This window comes from Pavona decussata, unplaced genomic scaffold, assembly GCF_977016875.1.
Source record: "Pavona decussata unplaced genomic scaffold, jaPavDecu1.1 SCAFFOLD_134, whole genome shotgun sequence".
Classification (NCBI taxonomy): Eukaryota; Metazoa; Cnidaria; class Anthozoa; order Scleractinia; family Agariciidae; genus Pavona; species Pavona decussata.
This window is the reverse complement of record NW_028145547.1, coordinates 5,360,529-5,381,453: the sequence shown is the minus strand read 5'-3', so window position 1 is coordinate 5,381,453 and position 20,925 is coordinate 5,360,529. Positions and strand designations below refer to the sequence as shown.

The window sequence follows — 20,925 nt, the reverse complement described above, 5'->3', positions numbered from 1 at the left end:
GGCGCATCATTTTTTTTCATCCGATAATAGCTTCGCAAGCATTGATAATTATTGGAGAAATTTGCATTAAAACTTCACCAAAAGTATGATAATCAAGGTCACATTTCCAAACCTCCTTCACACGATAGTGAGTTCCTTTGTTTTCGCTTCATGAAAAAATTCTTTAATTAACCACTGGACAGAATTTTCTCTTCATAAAAGTAACAGACCCCGCTAACCTTTCATAGACCTTTTTCACAAATGGCAGCCGATTTATTGTTCTTTTTGATCGATATGTTAATTTTCCTACCGTGAACCTCATTTCACACACCTCTACATAATAATACAAAATCTTTATAATTCCCAAAATGACCTACACCCAGTTGGCTTCAGACAGCTCAGTTGATAGAGCACTGCACCGGCATCGCAGAGGTCATGAGTTCGAATCCCTTTCAGGCCTGTATTTTTTCAGGCTTTTTTTTTCGAAACCGCTTATATAAGTTGTGCACATATCAGACAACTGCGATGGTGTTGAATTGAATTTTTCACTTCCTAATGAGGCTAGTAAGGTTAATTATCATGGAAATAAAGGAATAAAGACTGCTATTTATGTAATGTTTAAAACACGTGCAGCAGTGTTTTATTGGGGTTTAACGAGTAGCCTGCGAACGCAAACGCATTTCCGGCTGTCGAGGCTAAACCACGAGGCGCAGCCGAGTGGTTTTATACACGATACAACACGTGCTGCGAGTTTTTTCAACGGGTTCAAAAACATTCCTGGAAAAGCGTGTGTCAAGAGAGTTCATGACAATGACTTTTGTGAACGTTGGAAATTAGCATACGAGAAAAACATTAAACACCTCATACTAATAAGAAGGAAGGTTTTATCGGGTTTTAAAACCACTGCACGTGACGTTTTATAGGTCAATGGGCTTATGAATCATTAATGAGTTTTTGATGAAAATTTATCCTAATCGCACCTACACAATACTGTTTCACTTGTCGGAAAAAAAATTAAACGTCTCAGACACTTCTTATAGATAATGCGAAATCGGTAAACAATTAAAAATTCCCGGCAGAATCTATACTTCTCCATGAGAACCACTAATATTAAGAATGTTTTATTTTATCTCGCCGCCAATGCGATAAAAAGGATATATTGGGCAAAATAATTATCAGCAGCATGGGGATTCACTCTCATAATCTCTGTGCGCTGCACCTTACCACGATTAGTTTTTGTTCAGTACACCTTCTTGACAAACTTAGTCGGCAGAAGTGCTTGCCATCTTGACTTGATTCTCTCCGACGTCCTAACTTAAAGAGAATGAAAACAACAAAGCTACAGAACTTTTTCAAGTGTGGGTAAGAAAACTTTGTGCTCTCTTTTGCCGTTGTTCAATTCCCCATCGTACTATAAATTGTGTCAGCTTTGAGTATACAAGCAAGAAGCAAGGTTAGTCGGTCTAAAGAAACTGTGGAGTTGTGTCGTTGTTGAGTATTTGGTCTTATCAACTGACTTAATGCACTCTTGTTTTTATAAGAACATTTTTATTTTGACGAAATTTTTATAATGAAAAGCTTAAATTTGGATAAAATAATACACGTCAAACTTCAGTCCGTATACAGTCCAATTGACCCAAATGATAAAGGGACACATTTGGACATTAAACGAAAGCTTGAAACGTCAGCTAAGATAAGATAACTACTCGGTAAAGTCTTTCAGGTAATTACAAGGAGAAAAAAGCTATCTCTGATAGTTATAAACAACTAATAAATCAAAATACAATAAAATAAAAAACCAGAATATGTCTACTTTAACATTTAAAGATAGCTTCCTGTTGTACAAGGACGCCGTGTATCTTTATATCTTACTGAAGCCCCTATTGAAGATTGATGAAACTTCTCTTACAACGAACTGTAGTTGTAAAGTCTAGCGGCATACATAGCTTGGAGAAGAAACTGATCTTTGGAATAAATGTGATGGAATATTTTAAACATCTAATGATAAAAATAAGCGAAAGAAGTTTTACACCACGTTTCGATGACTCCATGTCATCATTTTCAAGTGAAAATAAAATAAAATTGACAACTTAATTCATACCGTGCAAGGCGACAAAACATACATGCATAATTTACGTTTTATCGCCTTGCACGATATATATTAAGTTGTCAATTTTATTTTATTTTCACTTGAAAATGATGACATGGAGTCATCGAGACGTAGTGTAAAACTTCTTTCACTTATTTTTATCAGATGTTTAACTAAATCTTATCTTATTGGAATATTTTAAGCTTGGTAAATAAATGAGAATGATGTATTATTGTGAAGTGACGCAGACATTACCATACTAGTATGTCTGTGTCACTTACTGAATAATGCTGATCTTTGAATGTAATTTTTTAATAGTTGCTTCGTTAGCCTGTTCGGGGAAAACAGATCAGTTTTGAGTCTTCTGGACACACTTTCGACCACTGGCGTCCTCAGTTGACTACAACCGACCAGAATCGTTTTAGTTTTCCCTTTCAGACCTTTCAATTTCACATTTTGTAATCCCAGAAGCGAGTATAGATAACAATAGCTCTAATTCGAAAAAGAAAACAAAATGCTGAAGGATTTCACAATGCAACTGTCCTATTCCGACTGACCTATCACGTCTGCCTTGAAGATAGCCGACCGAGGTTGGAGTCCTCGTCATATTTTCGCATAGAACGTTATATATACGATCATTTACTTTGTTCCTTTTATATAAAGGATCATTACAGTGATCCTCTTTGAAAATATGACTGGTTCAGTTAGTACTTTATTCTCAACGTTCTCTCTCTCACGCTATGTTGAGATTGGGCACCGACAGTCTCGTCCTGTTGATGAATGTTCTGAAGAGGAAAGGGGAGGGTTTGGGTAGGGAAAATCAAACGCAGGACGAAACTTGATGGCTGGTGAAAGAGAGAACGTCAGGGCAAGGGATACCGTGTGCTGCATTTTATACTACAACACTTCGCTTGATCGACAGAATGGCATTGTTCACTTTGTCTCATCTCCTTTTATACGTGAGAGGTGAGACCGCTGAGAATAGTACTTTATTCTCAACGTTCTCTCTCTCACGCTATGTTGAGATTGGGCACCGACAGTCTCTATGTTACAGAGTGTCCTAAAGTCCCAAACCACTGGACCATAAGGAAATCCCGTTCTCAGAATCCCAAACTCAAGGTGCCCCATCCTAAAAATTCGTAAAGTGTTTTAAACGAGATGTAACAAGGTTAAGAATTAAACGTGCGGAAAAGCGGATATAAAGTTTTTTAGACGGTTAAGCTCCATGTAGTTCTCTGTTAGGGCGGCTGTCGCGAAAGAGTCCGCGGATAGCAAATGAGAGGGACTATCCAAACGAAGCACCTCCGCTAGTTTCATGTAGTAGAGAGCAGTTTCTTTGTTATTCCATCCTACATGAGACATTATGTCCGCCAACTGGGAGCCAGATAACGCTAACGTTATGGCTGAGCCCGAACGGAAGCTGTGTAGCGTTTCTCCCTCATCGATCTTAGCTTCTTTCAAATACAGCTTTAAACGAGCTTCTGCTGAAGAACTTGAAAATGGTTTGTTCACAATATGACCTTGGGGATTAGTTGGTCGAAACAAGTAACCATTTGTCACAGAAACGCGTAACTCGGAAGCCACGGCTACATATGTCTCAATAGCTTTAACTGGACACAACTCAGGGTTAGGGTGTCTCCGAATCCCGAAGACGTTAGAGACGCCATCCCTCAGGGTTTTTCCCCATACGTGGTTGAACAACAGCCCATTGTCCTGGGGGAAACGCAGGATCTCTTCTGTTTTCACCATGCCAAGATCTGAACCACGATCACCGCTAAAGAATAACGTTTTGAAAAACGATTGGTCCCGCGTCAATACAAACAGACCAGAAGGACTAACCGAGCGCTCCGCAATTTTCCGATTTAAAAAACGGGCCAGAAGCAACAATTTGGACAAAAATAGGGGAACTGCTTGCTTTGGCGTGATGCGGGCTCGTAATTGTTCCTCAGTTGACGCCTTAAGATATTTTTGCACTTCGAGTGAAGCGGCGGGGTTACCCAGACCTAGCAGGGAGTTCCACTCTCCACAGCGCCCGGTTCCTTAAAAATGGCTCGCAGTTTTCCAATGTAGGAGTCGATTGTCTTGAATGCCAGGCGTTTAGGACATTTACACTTAGCTGCGTTTTGAAGGTGGGAATCGGGACACCCATTACTATGTACTATGGTTTTGCCATGTCGGTCTTTCCAGACCAAGAACCGAGAGATGTCAGTGGGGCTTGCCGAAAGGATGGATTTACTATTCGGAAGGGACGCCAAGAAAGTTTCAAACTCCGTACGAAGTGAGCACTTCTGTTTTGAGTATGACGATTGAAGGGAGGCATTATTTAGGAGTTCCAAACGGTTATCTATCGCTTGAAGGTCGACTGAGAGTTTAGGGCTCGGGACACTTGGGGAGACTGTTTTCCTCCTGTAGCCGCACATTTGGCAGAAAAAGAACAGCTTGTCGTTGGGGTGGCTGCACGAAGGACATGACACGGCTGGTACAAACGCTCGAACGGCTGGAGGTAAGTCCTAAAGGATATGAAAGTAAAACAAACAGTTCCTTCTTTATCCTTTAGATTTGTTTTGACATAAATGTATAAATGAAGCTATAAAACAACTGTCAACAGATTTATACTGGAAAACAATGATTTATTGACAACATTGATTTCACTGAAGTAATGGATGGAGCTAAATTAATGGGAGAATTGGCAAATTTAAAGATAGCTAAGTGTTCTTTGTTTGGCTCGTGCGCTAACCAAGAGCTACTACTTGCTTATCCGATGCGGAACACCCAGAGATCCCATGGGATAGGCCAATTGTTTGAAAACCCGTGTTTAGAGGGAGTGAGGAGCGCTCCAACGGTTCCGGCAACGGCCAGCAGGTATCGGGAAGAACATGTAGACGTTAACAAGGGCCACCAAAAATGCCTTGGGCATACGTCTGGTACTACGATAGTGTAGGATAATTGCAGGCTTCTCATATACTTGATAACATGAGGTATTAGGCAGATCGGGGGAAAGGCGTATGGGTTCTTGAATACAAACGGATCGTACAGATCGGGCGATTGCGCGAGCACGTTCACTCCCAGGGATCCCGGCAGAGGGTTTTCAGAGAAGAAAGGTAACTTGGCACCTGACAAGTCGGATTGGGCGTTTGAAGGGCGTGCCATTAGATCGACAGAGTGCCCATTTTCGCCGCCATACCACTCTTGTACTACTATCCATAGGGATGGGCACAATTTGGCATCCTGTAGGCTAAGGCGTCGCGAGGGGAAGTCGGCTTGGTTCTGAGAACTAGGCACAAAAGTAAGGTGCAAATCGATGTTGAGTTTCGTCATTGTGTTGAATAATTTCTTCAAGGCGCTAGAAAGCGATTGAGAACGAGAGCCCTGTCGATTCCAAGAACGGACTAGAGCCATGCTGTCGACGAAGGCGTCGACCCACGAGTTTTTGATGGTATCAGCGAATGATTCAAGGACATTATTGAGCGCTAAGGTCTCCTTAGTGGCGATATCGGCTTGTATTGTTGAGGCGTCCCAGTAATCATAAACGTTCGCCTCAATGGCACCCGGACTCAGTGCACCTCCCCAAGCGAAGCGAGATGAGTCGGAGAACAGCCTGACATGTGTGTGTTTCTCAGACCGCCAGGGAAGAAAACCGTCCCAGGTCTCAAGGAATAGCCAGTGCTCAATTTCATTCTTTAGAGCGGCAGACATCTTTACAGGTCGAGCAGAACGCGTGGCGCGAGACACAGCTAGGTTTATTTCATTAACATAAAGCCTTGCGCCCGGAACTGCCAAGCTCATGGACACGCATTTACCGCTGAGCCTTTGCAAGGTTAGTAGGTCCAGGTTATCGCGAGCCAACGTTTCTTTGATGAGACGAAGAAGCTTTTCTTTTTTATGGGGTAACAAGGTAAACGCCTGTAGTTCAGAATCGATACCGAAACCAAGGTATGGCACCTGTTTTTTCGGGGTAAGGTGAGACTTCGCCAGACCGATAAAGTAGCCGAGGGAAATTAAGATGTAGCACGTGAGAAAAATACCCGCGACGGCCAGAGCAAAATTCACTTCATCCCTTGAGGCGAGGGCTTGATAGGCGGCTGGTAAAATGCCACCTGGAAATGACAGTTGGCCATTGTGGCGGTCGTCAATGTACAACGAAGAGGGAATGTTCCATGAACGAAGTCTGTGTGACGCAACTAGACCAGTCGTATGATATATATAGGCCGAGGATTTCCAGCCAAAAGGAATACATTCACTCACAAAATACCAACCTCCCCACTGGAAGCCAAAGTAAGTTCGACTGCTGGGGTGAAGTTTGATGTGGTCATATCCTGACTTGTCGTCGCACACTGTTTGGTAAAATCCTTTATTGACATACTTAGGCAAGTGTTGGACGCTATCCAAGGCAAACGGACGGTCTTCGATCCACAGATTAAGAAATCTATCGTCGTTGCAGAGACGCGGCTTGCTAGGCTCGACAGTGAGGGGCATAATAAGGTGGGGTGGGGTGCATTCTCCGACTTTGCCCCACAAAGAAATAGCACCGGAACGCAAACGGTCCAGGAGCGTATCAGAAATAAACGAGGCAAAAGGTTTGCACGACAGGTGGTTGGGGAAAACGCAAGGCGGTGGACTACCACACTCGTAATTCCTTCCCTTGTAACTACCCTTAAACGGTCTAAAGAACTTCGTTACGTCTACACCGTTAGTAATCCAATCACGGACTTCAGAGAAGCGCTCATCGTTCATATCATTTAATAAAGCATTCCATTGTGGTGCATGGCAATGGAGTTCCCCTGCTAGGAAGTGATCTGGATCGCGGAAAACAAGGCGAGACATATCCGCTAATGAATTTCCCTGTAACACGAGGGCGATATCCTCATCAGAGATGTGGGAATTGTTTGCCATCCCTTGGGCCTCATCAACAACAGAACCATCGATGCTTATCCACTGTAACTTATTCATACCAACTGTGTTAGGCTTGAAACCGGGATGCTTTTCCCAATCGTGAAAGCAAGGGTCTGACAGCTAAAAGGAAAATAAAAAAGAACTTGGAAATAAATTAGGGCCCAAGGAATGGCAAACTCAGCCCCGGTAATCCGAGAGGGAAAGTGAGCTTCCCTTTGAGAATGCCACCCGAGGGGGGAAGGGTGCGATCGAAAAGAGATAATTGGTTCCCACATCTATGACAGCGTAGCGAGTCGTAAAATATGTAAGTAATAATATGTTAATAAAACCCTGGGGGGGTGGGTAGAATGTATATGAATAAACAAACATTGTGATGCAATAGTGTTCATTTGACTTTAATAGTACTAAAACGCATACAAAATGAGGATCGGGCAGATTCTGCTACTGAGATGTCGGTCGAGGCTGGTTGTGACCTGGACCGCCTGAAGAAAAATAGCGGGTCGTCGGAGACCGCTTAAAACATTGCGTAGACTTGTGTCCGGGCGTACCACATCTGTAGCAGGTCACTCGAGGGTGTGACGAGAACCTCTGACTGCCTCTGGCCTGAGGACGCGAGTAAGGCGAGGGACGTCTAAACGACTTGTCGACCTTGGAGATTGTGTCAAAGATTCTTGTAAATTCCTTGTCCGCGAGAAGAGCCAAAAAGTAAGCTTTAAACTGCTCTTTCGGCACGTGTATTTTCTCTCTTAGGGTGGCTGCTATGATGTCAAAGCTGGCGGCCTTATCATCACCAGTTGTCTTCGCTACGGAGACGAGCTCCTCCGCGAGGCGCAAGGCCTCGTATTTGTCGAAGTCCTCCAGGCGGCGACTACCATAATGGGTAATGCGATTCTTTAAAGCCTGAATGGAGGTCCCTTGGGCATTTTCCAAAAATTTAATTCTTTCTTGCAAAGCCTGAATGAGAAAATGAAATAGACAGATGTATTGCAAAGTGTAATTTCATACCGCTTAGCGGCGATACAAAAACATTCGTAAATGAGTACAAGCATTGTGATAAGACCCGGTAAAGCGGCAGGGAATCTTTTGTTCCGACAAAGTCGGAGTGCAAATATAACAATTAACAGAACAATACGAAAATAAACAATTCAAGTAGAACAATGTGGCAAACAAGCACTCAGAAATGGCAAATTAAGACAATTAAAAAATGAAGAGTGAGAATAATCGACAAAGATCGCACAAAGATAATAACTAGTTCTCTGCTGAAGTATGTTTTGAGGTCAACAAAATTGAAAAGCTTTTGAAGCTAACCGAGAATTAGAATGTACACATAATCGGCAAAAATAGCGCATATAAATAAAATTCAGAAAGTGGTAAGTCGACTTCAAGTAGCCCGCAAAACTACAAAACTATACGTGTTGAAGCAGGGCAAAAAAATTAATTAGAAAGTCAATCTAAAGCCGCCCGCAAAGCTAAAAGCTACTCGTTTTGAAGCAGGGCGCAACATGAATTGTAAACACATTATCAGCAGGGCGTAACAATAATTACGAAGTCAATTTCAAATTGCCCGCAAAGCTAAAAGCTACATGTTATCAGCAGGGCGTAACAATAATTACGAAGTCAATTTCAAACTGCCCGCAAAGCTAAAAAACTACACGTTTGAAGCAGGGCGTAACAATAATTACGAAGTCAATTTCAAATTGCCCGCAAAGCTAAAAAGCTACACGTTTGAAGCAGGGCGTAACAATAATTACGAAGTCAAGTTCAAATTGCCCGCAAAGCTAAAAAGCTACACGTTTGAAGCAGGGCGTAACAATAATTACGAAGTCAAGTTCAAATTGCCCGCAAAGCTAAAAAGCTACACGTTTGAAGCAAGGCGTAACAATAATTACGAAGTCAATTTAAAATTGCCCGCAAAGCTAAAAAGCTACACGTTTGAAGCAGGGCGCAACAATAATTACGAAGTCAGTTTCAAACGGCCCGCAAAGCTAAAAAGTTACACGTTTGAAGCAGGGCGGAACATGAATTGTAAACAGAGTTAAAACTGCCCGCAAAGCAACCAAGTACACGTTATCAGCAGGGCACAACATAATTGCGAAGTGAATTTTAAATTGCCCGCCAAGCCAGGGCGCGACATGAATTGTAAACATGCCCGCAAAGCAACGAAGGTCGCACGTTCAGAAGCAGGGCGTAAAATAAACTGGGGGGTAAAGAGAAAATTGCCCGCAGAGCTACAAAGCTACACGTTTAAAGCAGGGCATGACTTGAGCTGAAAACAGACTTAAAGCTGCCACGGGAATACGAAGTGCAAGAACACGTGTACGATACTGGAGTAAAACAAAAATTGAACAAACCTCCAAAGTGACTTGTTCTCCAGCGGCGTTTTGAGGAGGTTCTTCTGCGTTTGGTGGAGGCGGAGGCGGTGGTTGAACAACCGCGGCCGCTTGAGCTGCTGGAAGGTTTTCCTGTGCCGGGACTTGTACAGCAGGGTCCGCCATTTTGAACTATGCTCTTTCGCTTGATCGACAGAATGGCATTGTTCACTTTGTCTCATCTCCTTTTATACGTGAGAGGTGAGACCGCTGAGAATAGTGCGAATATTCGTTGTTGTTATTCAACACTGCCAAAATATGGTCATGGTGCACTGAACCAGCATTCGAGACACATTGCCAACCGCTTACCGTTCCTTCTGTTTTCTTTTGTCACAGGTTTAAAACCCCTGTCGTTGATGATTTAAAGAGTTTTTATATCTTGTTAACCATTTTAAGCACCATTTCGATAATGATTGGCATCAGTGGTTCATTTGTTCGCGTAGAGCGAAACGTGTACAAAATCATCACATCTTCTGTTACGTCCGATTTGCAAGCATCAATGGCGCCATCATTGGAATTGAAAGGACAAAGCGGTAAAGAGTTCTCAAAGCCATTTATATATCTCACACAAACCAAACAATGTCTTTCCCCCATGAAGGCATCTTCGGGTCAGATCGGCGATCCCGAAACTTGCAACTGCGACGTAATCGTGCTAAGTTACGAAAGGCGGTGCCAAGAAGAAACGACGGCCCTGCACATCTCCTATATGTTTGATCCCAACACCACCTGGTACTCGGGAAGAAATGTGCTGTTTTTTGCGGCGATGAAAAGGCAGCTGGGCTACCATTATTACATATTCATAGACGACGATACAGTCCTTAAATTTAATAAGTATACTCCTCCGGAGATGAAGAAGCTGCAACCGTTTAGGGCCTTTGAAGAATGGCTTTTGGACTACGAGCCTGCGTTAGGTGTGGTCGACTATTGGCGCTTAAGTGCACGTTGTGCTTTTACAAGAAGGCGACGCTTATGTGGAGTGACTGAAAAATCCATGGTCATACCAATAGTGTGGTTTGACGGTTGTATTAATGCTTACCATTATAAGGCCGTGGCACACGTTTTACCCTATCCTTCTCTAGACAGACGAAAGTGTTGGTGTATACCAAATAAACATATAATGTCTGCCGTTGAACTCAAATTTCCAGGTCAGGCCATGATGTTTGTACCCGTCACTATCTCTAACTTCGGTCATGACAGTGAATATCCCAGGGCAGTAACACTCAAGGAGATGGCAACATACTGGCGAGGATTTATAGAGAAGATACAAGAAAAAGCGCCTTTAGTTTACAGAAATCGTTCCACATGGGGAGACTTCAAGAAAAATTTGCAAAGACATTTGAACACGTCCCCATCACATTGTATGAATGTGACACGCCATCTTCCTATTGTGCCATACGCACATTTTGAACGCGAAAGCTCTTGAACTCGAGGCCTGGCACAGGATTCACGAAGATCAACTAAACTACAACAAGGCGAATACTTATAAAAAATTATCTTGCATTGGGGAAAATTGGTTGATACTCCATATTATTAAAAACTCGGTCATTGTATAATGCAATTCCAGGGATTTGATTGGCTTAGCGGCCATGGTATATGAGCCATTATACCATGCCCGAGAAATAGAGACCATTAAATTCCCTTCTGGTTGTTCCTGCAAAGCGAAATCAGCAAGATCTAATAATATTTCTTGATTGTTTTTAACAAAACAATTATTCCACTCCGCTTGTTGGATACGAGATGATTATAGCACCGTATTGTAAATTCGTGTGTCGAATGGCAAAATAAAGATCGTCTACAGCTTTTCTGCAATAAAACTGTGCTTTGTTATCCATGTGTTGAATAAAGAAACAATTCTCTTACTCGATCTTGCGGATTATCCCCTGATTTTAGCCGACCAGGCCGTAGGTATCAGGCGATATTCCGCGCGATTTCGCAGCATAATTGTTGAATAGATAGCCGAGTTGGCTATAATCATCTCATTTCCATCAAGCGTGAGCGGAATAATTGTTTTATTAAAAACACTGTCCAAGAAATATCGCTAGATCTCGTTGATCTCACTTTGCAGAAACAACCAGAAGACAATTCAATGGTCGCTATTTCTCCAGCATGGTATAATGCCTCATGAACCATGGCCGCTAAGGTAATCAAATCCCTGGAATTAGAATATGCAACGACCCAGTTTTCAATAATAAGGTTTATTATGCGACAGAGGAAGGGGTTAGTGACACTTATTTTTGTCATTTTGTAGTTCACAAATCTCAATTAAAAGGGAAGAAAAATAAACAACTTTTGTTCATCCAAATTATTGTCTCGAATACCCATCATAAACCCTTTGGCAAGGTGTCTCCAACCCAATGGTCGACACTGCCGGCTTTTTCCTCGTTCTTCTGTTAGGGATGAATCATCCGAATCTCCCGTAGCCATAATCATGACAATGTCTGCTCTTTTATTGTACAAAATGTCTACATTATATCTTTAACAACTAGACTTTCCTACGAAAAGAGTCATGAGATTTTCCTGGACAAATACAAGAAGGCGCGTAAGCAAAAATTGTGTTTCCCGCACGACGCCTTATAGCCTGCAAAACAGGCGTTACGTATTATTGCGTTTTCCAGGCAAGTGGAGGCAGGCACAAGGCGAACGCGGAGCGCGAATGACGCGCGAAGGCGGAGGGGTCGCGCGTGACTCGCGCACCGCGTTCGCCTCGTGCTTGCCTCCACTTGCCTGGAAAACGCAAAAAAACGTAACGCCTGTTCTGCAGGCTACACGCCCAACGCCGTTAGTGAAAGAAGACTAAAAGAAAACCGATAATGCTTCTCGAACATATAGATAATTACCCAGAGACAAGGAGAAATTTCTCGCCTTCTCAGGGACGCTCTGTTGACTCGAAACGGTTACGGGGATGCACTTTGTTTCAAGGTTGCGTTATCATCTACCAACACTAAACTACATGGAGATATTTGTACAAAAGAACAACACCGACAGTTCAGATTGATTGAAACACTCGCAGTAACGTTTGTCCGATTCCAGGCTGCTAGCAGGGTAAGCCATATGCATCAAGGTTGATGTACCTTTCTTTAGAGAATAATAATCGATATTCATGGCCAATGTGCAGAGAATGTTCCAGACAAGTAAAAGCCCTTCCGGTTTCGACAGCTTGATTCTCAGCGTAACCCGCTGGTCGTCTGCTCGATGCGTGCAGGCGTTCCGTGTATTGTCAGAAGTCGTTTGATGCGTCGAACAAGAACTTGAATAAAGATAACTCTGGTTCGTCCCTTGCCGTGCGTCTGAAGATGAAACAAATACAAAATGAATTCAAGAAAACCCGCCTTAGTGTAAGCGTCAATAATTGCCGGAGGATGAAGGAAGCACTGTTGCCTAAAAGGCACATGTTCCTTACTACAATGATCAGGTAGCAAGGCACGTTTAGCAGGAAAAGTCGAACCGACTCTGCCTTTTTCATACGAAAAATTCGTTGTCAAAAACGTTGTGGAAACTTAAAGATTAAATTGAACAGGGAGGTTAGAGCAATTTCCTTGACCAACCGCCAGAAGGTGATCTTGGGTCGTTTTAAAGCCCTGAAAAATTACCGGTAATTTAAGCGTCTGTTGTATGTTTTCCCTAACTTTTCCAGATCTTCAAACACCAAAACCGAAAGCAAAACAAAACTAACAACAACAACCAGAAGCTACAACAAAACAAAATACGCAGACAAAAAACAAAAACAAAAACAAAACAAAAAAATAATAATAAATAAAATAACCAACAACATCAGATAGAACAGAAGAAACAAACAAGTTTATCTTGACCATATAGGCATCTTGAAAACATGCTGTCATACCGGCTGAACACTTTTAAAACCAAAACTAAAACTAATAGTTTTGCACACGCAAAAAAATAATGACGACATAGAGCTACTGGCACCTGAGGGCTCGATTAAATAGAGCATTTCAGCCAAATCCTTGAAAAATCAATAACAAAAAGTTTGCAAGCACACGTTTCAGTCCAGGCTGAAATTTCCAGCCCGGTTTGAGCTGACCCGGCTCCAACTTCCATCTTAGGCTAATCGTGATTTTAATTTCTCTCGCACAGTTTCAATTGCACCTCGGGTAAACTTTGCATTTGTACCGGCAAAATCTCAGCCCCTTCCTTTTCTTCCCCCAACCGGGAAGAAATTCGCTAAGTGGTTGGGAAGGATGCTTATTGAGTAAACGTAAACGAAAGCAACTGCTAACCGATCGAAACTCCCATCCAAGTGTGTCTAGTGTTTTTGTCGTCTTTCTATGAAAGGGTCACGGTTTCTCCGCAACTAGAGCAATCCCGCACGAGCCCCTCAAGTTCGATGTACAACGTTCAACGCGAGCAGGCTTTTCGCAGGAAGGAATGTACAAGTATCCATACAATAATCATGGCCACCAAATTAACACTTGATTTGGTTACGGTTTTGATACCTCTTCAAGTTCAGCAAGTTTCTTCAAAAATGCCTCAGTCAGGGTACTGATGGATTCTCTTTTAAGCTGCAACGAAAAAGACAAGACTCTTAATGTAACAGTAGCCATACTAATCCCAGATACAGAAAGACGAAACAGGTGCACCAAACGCGCCAGGATGACTTTAAAGAAACACCGCGAAGACTTTTGCGTTTCATTTTGACTTACGGTTTCTATTTCCTCCCGTGTAACACCATCTCCAAGTCCTGCAGCTTCAGGAGCAGCATCGGATGAAAATGAACTCCCGGATGGTGATGCCCAGTCTGTAACCACAAACAAAGAAGAGAAAGCTTTTTTCTAGCCTCCAGGACAAAAGTACTTGGAAGTATACTATCACTACACTGCTAGTAGCCCAACCCTGCATAGTCTAGCGGGGGACAAAATCACGTGATGCGAACGAATCTCGTCAACCTTGTTTTCTTCCTTCGCTGGCTTCAGTGATGAACTCACCTTTTTAACTGTCTAGAAAGACACTGCTAGCAGTCTACTCTATCTTTGTATTGTCCACTTAAATAAGCCATGACAGTTTTTAAAAGCCCAGAGTTACACGATGAATTGACCAAACGCTAATGGTCTAGTTTTGTTTACAGCAAGTATAATAGTGTCTTCGACGGATGGGTAGGAAGAAAATGGACTTTCAAGCTACATCGTACTTGCATGCACTCCAGAAATCACTTGATCTTCCCCTTGTTGTTCAGCGAGCTATGTGTTGATTTGTCGCTCACTTCTCACAAAATTCCCACAACACAAACAGTAAAAACAAAAACATCCCCAACTCCCCCTCCCCGAAAAAAAAAAAAAACCGTTTCCCGTTGTGTTTTGATGAGCATCACAATTCTTCAAACAATACCTTGCAGTCTTCTCATTCGACTGCTGGTCAGCGTCGGACCACCGAACATGCGCCGTTCCTCGTCTGCTGGGATGCAATGCAAGAAGTAGAAATCCAAGTGCCGCCAAATAATGAATAAACAATTCTCGATAATGTCTGTTGAAAGAGTCAAGGCCTAGTTAACGGAAACATTTCAACCTCGCGTGATTGTACACATTTCTTCAACTATAAAAGCAGCTTCCAGCATTTTCACCGAGACTGACTGCACTTAGTATGGAGACAATTCATTGCCATATTTTCCCGCGCTTAGTGCTGGACGCATGCGCGCGAAAATTGCCTCCCGCGAGGAGACGTGTCGCAAAAATTACCTCCCCACGCGAGTGCTCGCGTGTTTCGCTCGCTACTTGAAGTCTTGCGCTTGGAGATCGGCTGCATGTCTAGATTGAGGGTATTATTTGTATTCGCTGTGACTGGTCTGAGCGAATAATTTGATCACCCTCAGTTGAAAATCACTCTTTTCAAGCAGTCAAGAAAGAAACCAACATGGTTTGGCTTGGGGTACGTTTTTTTGGGAGAATCCGAAAAGGGATTTGCGATCTCAGATCATTCGGATCATGCCGCATCAAAGGAACCGACGAATCCACTCCCGTTCCTTTGATGCGGCATGATCCGAATGATCCGAGATCACAAATCCCTTTTCGGATTCTCCCAAAAAAACGCACCCTTGGTTTTGCTTCATGTTGTGAGCGTTTCGTTTCCCGCAAACCGCAAACACTTAACAGTCACGTGACTCCGATCCTGCCGTCCCGTTTGACGTTTTAGGTTCGGGTTCCAACGTTAAGAACACTGTCTAGAGGTAAGTGAATCACGGCAGAGTTTTTCGCTAGCTTTAAAACTATAAAGCCACGTTTTTAAACGCCAAATTTACTTTCCTTAAACACAATTCGCGATTCAGTCTAATGACTGCGATGTATTTTTGAATAAACAGTCTATTCTATTCTATTCTATTCTATTCTATTCTATTCTATTCTAGCTATCTCGATGAATGAAAGGTTTGTTTGATCATTTGTGAGATTACAAGAATTACCAACCACATCAGCGCAGTCATCGATACCATCTACCGTGTACCCGCCATCTTGATTTCCTGTGAGTATCCCATGATGCATAGGTAAAAAGCAACCCTCAATCTTAAGCTCAGATTACATACGATGAACTCCGAACTGTAAACTGCTGGCCGATGTTTGCGGTTTAAGAGGAAACCCTCAATCCTACGGTCCCTATTGTTGTCACGGGCCAGAAACAGCTACTTTGACTTCGGTACTACACTGACAGTAGTTGAAGAAACTCTCTTGAATAACTAAAACAAAGGATACACAGCTGAGAGGAAATCTCGTGCTCCTTGAATTGTACGATTCGTGTGAGGCATTTCTGAGCCAGCTGATGCCTCTGTTGTGTGGAGAGTCTCTCTTGCACTGATCTGTTGAACTGAACCTGGCTCAACTGAAGGCAAAAAGAGAAAAATGATCAAATACAGTCTTGTGGTCCATAACGCCGGCATACTGCGCGGGATTTAAATTTGACAATGTGGAACTCGGCAAAGATCCTTGCTGGACCATTACATCAGCATTATGCTCCAAACAGTTAATGAATATATTGCTCAAGCAATAAACTACCATAACAAACTGAAGGGCTGGGTTAGAGGTCTATTGATCTAGAAAAATAGACATATAAAATAAATTGATATTGCGCCCAGGCCAGATCGCTTGTTCGAAGACTTACGGCATAACAGAGCACAGGCTTACCTCTCTTAGTTCATCACTGGTCAGCTCGGTCAGGTTCTGTAGTTTCAATCGAGCCTGTGAATGCATCTCAGCCGTCTGAAGGATCTGATCGCTGCATTTCTTCATGAAGGACACAGGTAGACCAAGGCTGAGAGGTCGGTGGGACGACACTGTGGCGGAAGGACGAAGAGCTAAAGGGATGAAGAAATAATCAGAAGAATAGGACAACAACATTGTCCGTTAGCAGCTGAGGGAAAGGGGTGGGTATCCACCCTGGCTATTCTAATCCTGTTTCAGGAATAACAGAATAGACAAAATGTCAGTTCCCAAAAGAAAGAAATTTCCCCGATTCTCATTAATAATGGTAATTGAACTGAGTGGAGTGCAATTTGGTCTGAAATCACACTCGTGATTTCAAAATCGAATGCGCAGCGCGAGTTCGTTTTGAAATCACGAGCATGATTTCAGACCAAAATTGCACAACACGAAGTTCAATTACCACTTTATTACACCTTTGAATCACAGAGTTTTATTGTCAATATTACATTCTATTTTTGTTACTTCATTTCCATTTTGATGGGCTAAAGAAAGGATGCGATTTAGATAAAAAAAAAAATGGTGCAATTTAGGAATAAATCTCACTGTTAAGAGCCAATCAGATTGCAAGGATCACCAGTGATTTCAAAATGGGTGTAATAAACCTCAAAGCCTTCCTAAAAGAAGGCAAATTCTTCTCATTGTGTGTAAACTGTGGTCAGTTTTTCCCTATCAGGGGCATGTAGAATTCCGAAAATAATAGGCCCCCAAAGAACATGAATACCATCCATTCCGTATATTCGTATAATAGTCTCAAAAGCTCTAAATAACTCTAGAGAGAAAATGCCACGACACACATCCTTTCCTTCATTACCTTCTCTATTCAGACGAGAATCACGGGACAACGAGTCCGTCAAACTGGGTGAAAACAGCACATGACAGTGAGACGCAACTGGACCTGGCAGAGGAGGGGAAAGTATAACGATGCACACGTTAGAACTGAAGTAAAACAGCTCAGCGGGTTACTAGGTGTTTGCTGTTACCTTAAAAGAAAAAAATTGAAGTTCGCGACAAATTATTAACCTAAGTACCACTTTCTGGTAAGAGAGTGAAGCAACCTCGTTTCCAAGAAGGAGGAGAGAATCTGGGAACGACGTTGAGAGGGAAAAAAGCCAGCTATATCAAATAGGGACAAAACAGAAGAAAGTTCAGTGACAACAGCACTTGTGTCAATTACGTCACAAAATTTCCCTTTAAGATCAAAGCGAGGCTTGGTGGTGATCGATTTGCGAGTTTTGTTTCCGTCCAGAACTTTGTTTTTCCTTTATTCGCTTTTTCTTCAAAATGCCTCACTGTTGTATTGTCAAAGGGTGTGACAGTTACTAAAGGAAGGCTTCCATATGGTCATTAACGATCGCCAAACAGTCCTGCCGTTATGCACCTGTCATCAGCCTTCCCCCGACGGGGGAACCCAGGCAAGGGAGGGGACTTTGCTTAAAACTTCCCCCTCTTGGAAGGGGACAAAGAAAGATCAAAGTTAAGAAATTGCTGAATAACGAAACAAAAGCTTTGTGTATGTAAAGAATGACTTGATTAATTGAGGTTGTGTATTAAAGAAACTTGTATCGAATCGAAAATAATCGAATCGTTACCAGAGTATCGTGGTAAATATCGAATCGAGGTGAGACAATCGTTTCACCCCTAGAAATAGTAGCCAACAACACTATAACATTTGAATTATTTTATTGTCATCTTTGTTATAGAAATCTAAAATCCTTACTTACCCGCTGAATTCATGACAGTTTTGCAGTAGCCAACAACGTTAGAACAAATCCTTTGCAACTTTTCGGTGGTTTCCATGGCAACCAAGCTGTACTTGGCACCAGGTTCCTCGTTGTTCTGTTCCATCACGGACTTGATAATCTGAGGGTTGAACATGAACCTTTTACAAATGGCATAGCAGTAGACTCACACAAGATTTCACGCCGGCTGCCAAGATGTGATTGACACCTTGAGCCAACCTCGTTCCCATGGTCCTCTCTCGGGGGAGGAAGGGAGAGGACCCTGGGAACGAGGATGGTCTTGACCACGGAACCAATCAGATTGCTGGAAACTGCGATATCTTATGGTGGGCATATTTTAGTATTCCAGTTATAATTTTTAGTAATAATACAGGGCTACAGGGTGTAATTTACCGCTGGCTATCTCGGATCCTGCTTTCTTGAAAGAGTTTTATTCCCCTCAAGTTTTTGAAACAGCGGGAGTCTAATGTAAAATTGGAAATACATGTGAATTTGCCAAGCCAGTTTGTTGATTTTCTGCACTAAGCATTTGAGCCTAAGAGAAAGAGAGTGCTAGTTCTAAGTTGAGTCAAACACGTAACAAACCTTATCCCAGTTTTCACTGGAACAATATCTCGGTAACAACCCAATCATGAGCCTCTGGATCCTTGCCAGGGGTCCCCTTAGTTGGATTTGCTCTTGCCCCAGTTCTTCATCGGCCATTAGAGTAGCCTCAGTGAGCCCCATGTTACACATGATGCCTGTGACGAGACCAAGCTCCTGCATTGAGCCTGACGTGTGCACGGCTTGTCGGTCTTGAAGGATGCTGACAAAAACGTCCACATGGGACACCACAAAGTGCAAAACCTACAATCAAAAAACAAAAGCATTTTGCCACTGGATGTGTTATATTTTGTACTATAATCTGTTCGAATACTGATAATACCTACGTTAAACAACCCTAAGTGCAAATGACATTTTAAGACACCTCCACGCGAAAGCAAACACAACATGGCTGACAAGTGATTATATTCACTATTGCAAATTCGAACGTATCTGGTATGGGAACATTGAGTGACTGGGCAAAATGTTGCGCGCTTGTGCAAATTTTATGGGTCATTCAAAAACTCATTAATAATTCATAAGCCCATTGACCTATCAAATGTCCGATAAAACATCACGTGCAGTGGTTTTAAAACCCCATAAAACCTCCTCCTTATTAGTACGCAGTGTTTAATGTTTTTCTCGTATGCTAATTTCCAACGTTCACAAAAGCATCATTGTTATGAACTCTCTTGACACACGCTTTTCCAGGAATGTTTTTGGAACCGTTCAAAAATCTCAGAGTACGTGTTTTATCGGGTCTAAAACGGTAAAATACTGCTGCTCGCGTTTTAAACATTACATAACTACATATACACACTTTAAGTAGCAAAAATGCTCCAATACTCCAATGCTCCACTCTAGAATAAAGACTGCGTATTTACACTCCAAAATGCTGTACCTTAGAGGAGGCTTCCTTGTGCTGTGATCCAAGGGATGTTAATATGGCCAGCGTGACTTTAAGAGCAGGCATTAACAGCTGCCTGTATCTCTCAATAACCGAGGGGACAAATGAATCGTGCGTAACACCACCCATGTCTTGATCATATTCATACAGGCCGCTGGACATCGGTCTCGCGGTCCTCTCCTGCTCAGGCCTCTGATCAAGAAAAGTGCACTCGGCCAGGCGAGACAGGAGCCCTGCATGAAGAAGCACCTTTGCGCCTTCAAAAGACTGGGCAATGCGGGTAAACAGCGCCATCTTGGACTCATAGATGTACAAAGCCTGAAACGAAACAGTTTACTTGTGTCATACACAAAATCGTTAATTTTAAGGGAAGTTTTCAACTGAGGGATGAAAGAAATCCACGTTTGTTAAGTTTTGTTTTGTGGTAGGAGTGTTGTGAAATTCAGGTCTGTGTGTATAGTTGAGACCTAGCCCATCATCATCATCATCATCATCATCATCGAGTAAGCGGATTCAATAATTATGTCATTGGAGCTAAACTTTACAACAAAATGTTGCTTAAGTCGCTTATTAAAAATTAATTACAGTAGAGCCCCGTTAAGGTGATTCCATCCAATTGCATTGCGCATCCTTGCTGCGCAAAATTTTTCGCGTCATTTAGCGCGCGCACGAGCGCGCGCGAGCACAACATTACGGGATTTCCTTGAGGTTAAGCTCGGCAGGAAAATAAATGGCCCTTTTCTTCTAAACGAGCACGGTGACCCCCATTTTTTAATGCATCAATTTAAATGTCATACGGTTGACCACTATATATCGCGATTTAAAGAAAAGTTTAATACTCTACTTTGAGATATTTTAATTTGAATGCTTTAAAAAGCACGTATTTAGGTAGTGCTGCTTACGTGCACACGCAGCAAATCTTTAATTTCTTTCATAATCTTAATTCCAGTTCAATGAAAATAGTTTGTTGTGTAAGATTAAAGTAAATTTTGTTGAATTGCTTCGATATTTTAATGCAAGAAATTAATTTTTCTAGAAATGATAGTTCCCTATTTCTGATTGCTAGCGTTCCCAATCTAAACCTCGTCGGTCATCTATTTACTATAATAGCCATCCAGGTTGCACAAAAACGAGCACGGTGACCCCCATTTTTTATTGCTTTTTTGTA

At 42.3% G+C, this 20,925-nt stretch overlaps 3 protein-coding genes across 4 annotated transcripts in view; 1 reads left to right on the top strand and 2 right to left on the bottom strand.

Annotated features, from left to right (window-relative positions):
- Positions 1-1,212: 1,212 nt before the first annotated feature.
- Positions 1,213-11,961, top strand: LOC146467913 (uncharacterized). 2 transcript variants are annotated; one of them, XM_085125718.1, is made up of 2 exons: positions 1,213-1,341; positions 9,667-11,961. In XM_085125718.1, exons 1-2 carry the CDS (start codon positions 1,304-1,306, stop codon positions 10,751-10,753), a joined length of 1,125 nt encoding a protein of 374 aa, XP_084981844.1. In that variant the 5' UTR covers positions 1,213-1,303; the 3' UTR covers positions 10,754-11,961. The 2 variants fall into 2 exon arrangements, with proteins under 2 accessions (XP_084981844.1, XP_084981845.1); XM_085125719.1 differs by lacking the exon at positions 1,213-1,341 and adding an exon at positions 2,348-2,771 and having other exon boundaries at positions 9,546-11,961.
- LOC146467914 (uncharacterized) lies at positions 7,341-9,558 on the bottom strand. The gene is made up of 2 exons (XM_085125721.1): positions 9,313-9,558; positions 7,341-7,915 (listed from the first exon to the last, which is right to left on the bottom strand). The coding sequence occupies exons 1-2, from the start codon at positions 9,454-9,456 to the stop codon at positions 7,403-7,405; spliced, it is 657 nt and encodes a 218-aa protein (XP_084981847.1). The 5' UTR covers positions 9,457-9,558; the 3' UTR covers positions 7,341-7,402.
- Positions 11,757-20,925, bottom strand: part of LOC146467912 (nuclear pore complex protein Nup205-like) — a 34,931-nt gene continuing 25,762 nt past the window's right edge. The window contains exons 25-34 of the mRNA XM_085125715.1: positions 19,752-20,075; positions 18,854-19,114; positions 18,251-18,389; positions 17,341-17,424; positions 16,452-16,621; positions 16,023-16,149; positions 14,671-14,805; positions 13,989-14,083; positions 13,782-13,847; positions 11,757-12,617 (exon numbers count right to left, since the gene is read on the bottom strand). Of these exons, the coding sequence (XP_084981841.1) occupies positions 12,495-12,617; positions 13,782-13,847; positions 13,989-14,083; positions 14,671-14,805; positions 16,023-16,149; positions 16,452-16,621; positions 17,341-17,424; positions 18,251-18,389; positions 18,854-19,114; positions 19,752-20,075 (1,524 nt within the window). The 3' untranslated portion in view covers positions 11,757-12,494. The remainder of the gene's footprint in view (positions 12,618-13,781; positions 13,848-13,988; positions 14,084-14,670; positions 14,806-16,022; positions 16,150-16,451; positions 16,622-17,340; positions 17,425-18,250; positions 18,390-18,853; positions 19,115-19,751; positions 20,076-20,925) is intronic.

Excerpts from the sequence above, each read along its gene's own strand:
- LOC146467914 (XM_085125721.1), bottom strand. The coding sequence starts at position 9,456 with ATGGCGGACCCTGCTGTACAAGTCCCGGCACAGGAAAACCTTCCAGCA. Across the intron at positions 7,916-9,312 it reads GAGAACAAGTCACTTTGGAG|GCTTTGCAAGAAAGAATTAA; the intron begins GTTTGTTCAATT and ends TTTCTCATTCAG.
- LOC146467913 (XM_085125718.1), top strand. The coding sequence starts at position 1,304 with ATGAAAACAACAAAGCTACAGAACTTTTTCAAGTGTGG. Across the intron at positions 1,342-9,666 it reads CAGAACTTTTTCAAGTGTGG|GTTTAAAACCCCTGTCGTTG; the intron begins GTAAGAAAACTT and ends CTTTTGTCACAG.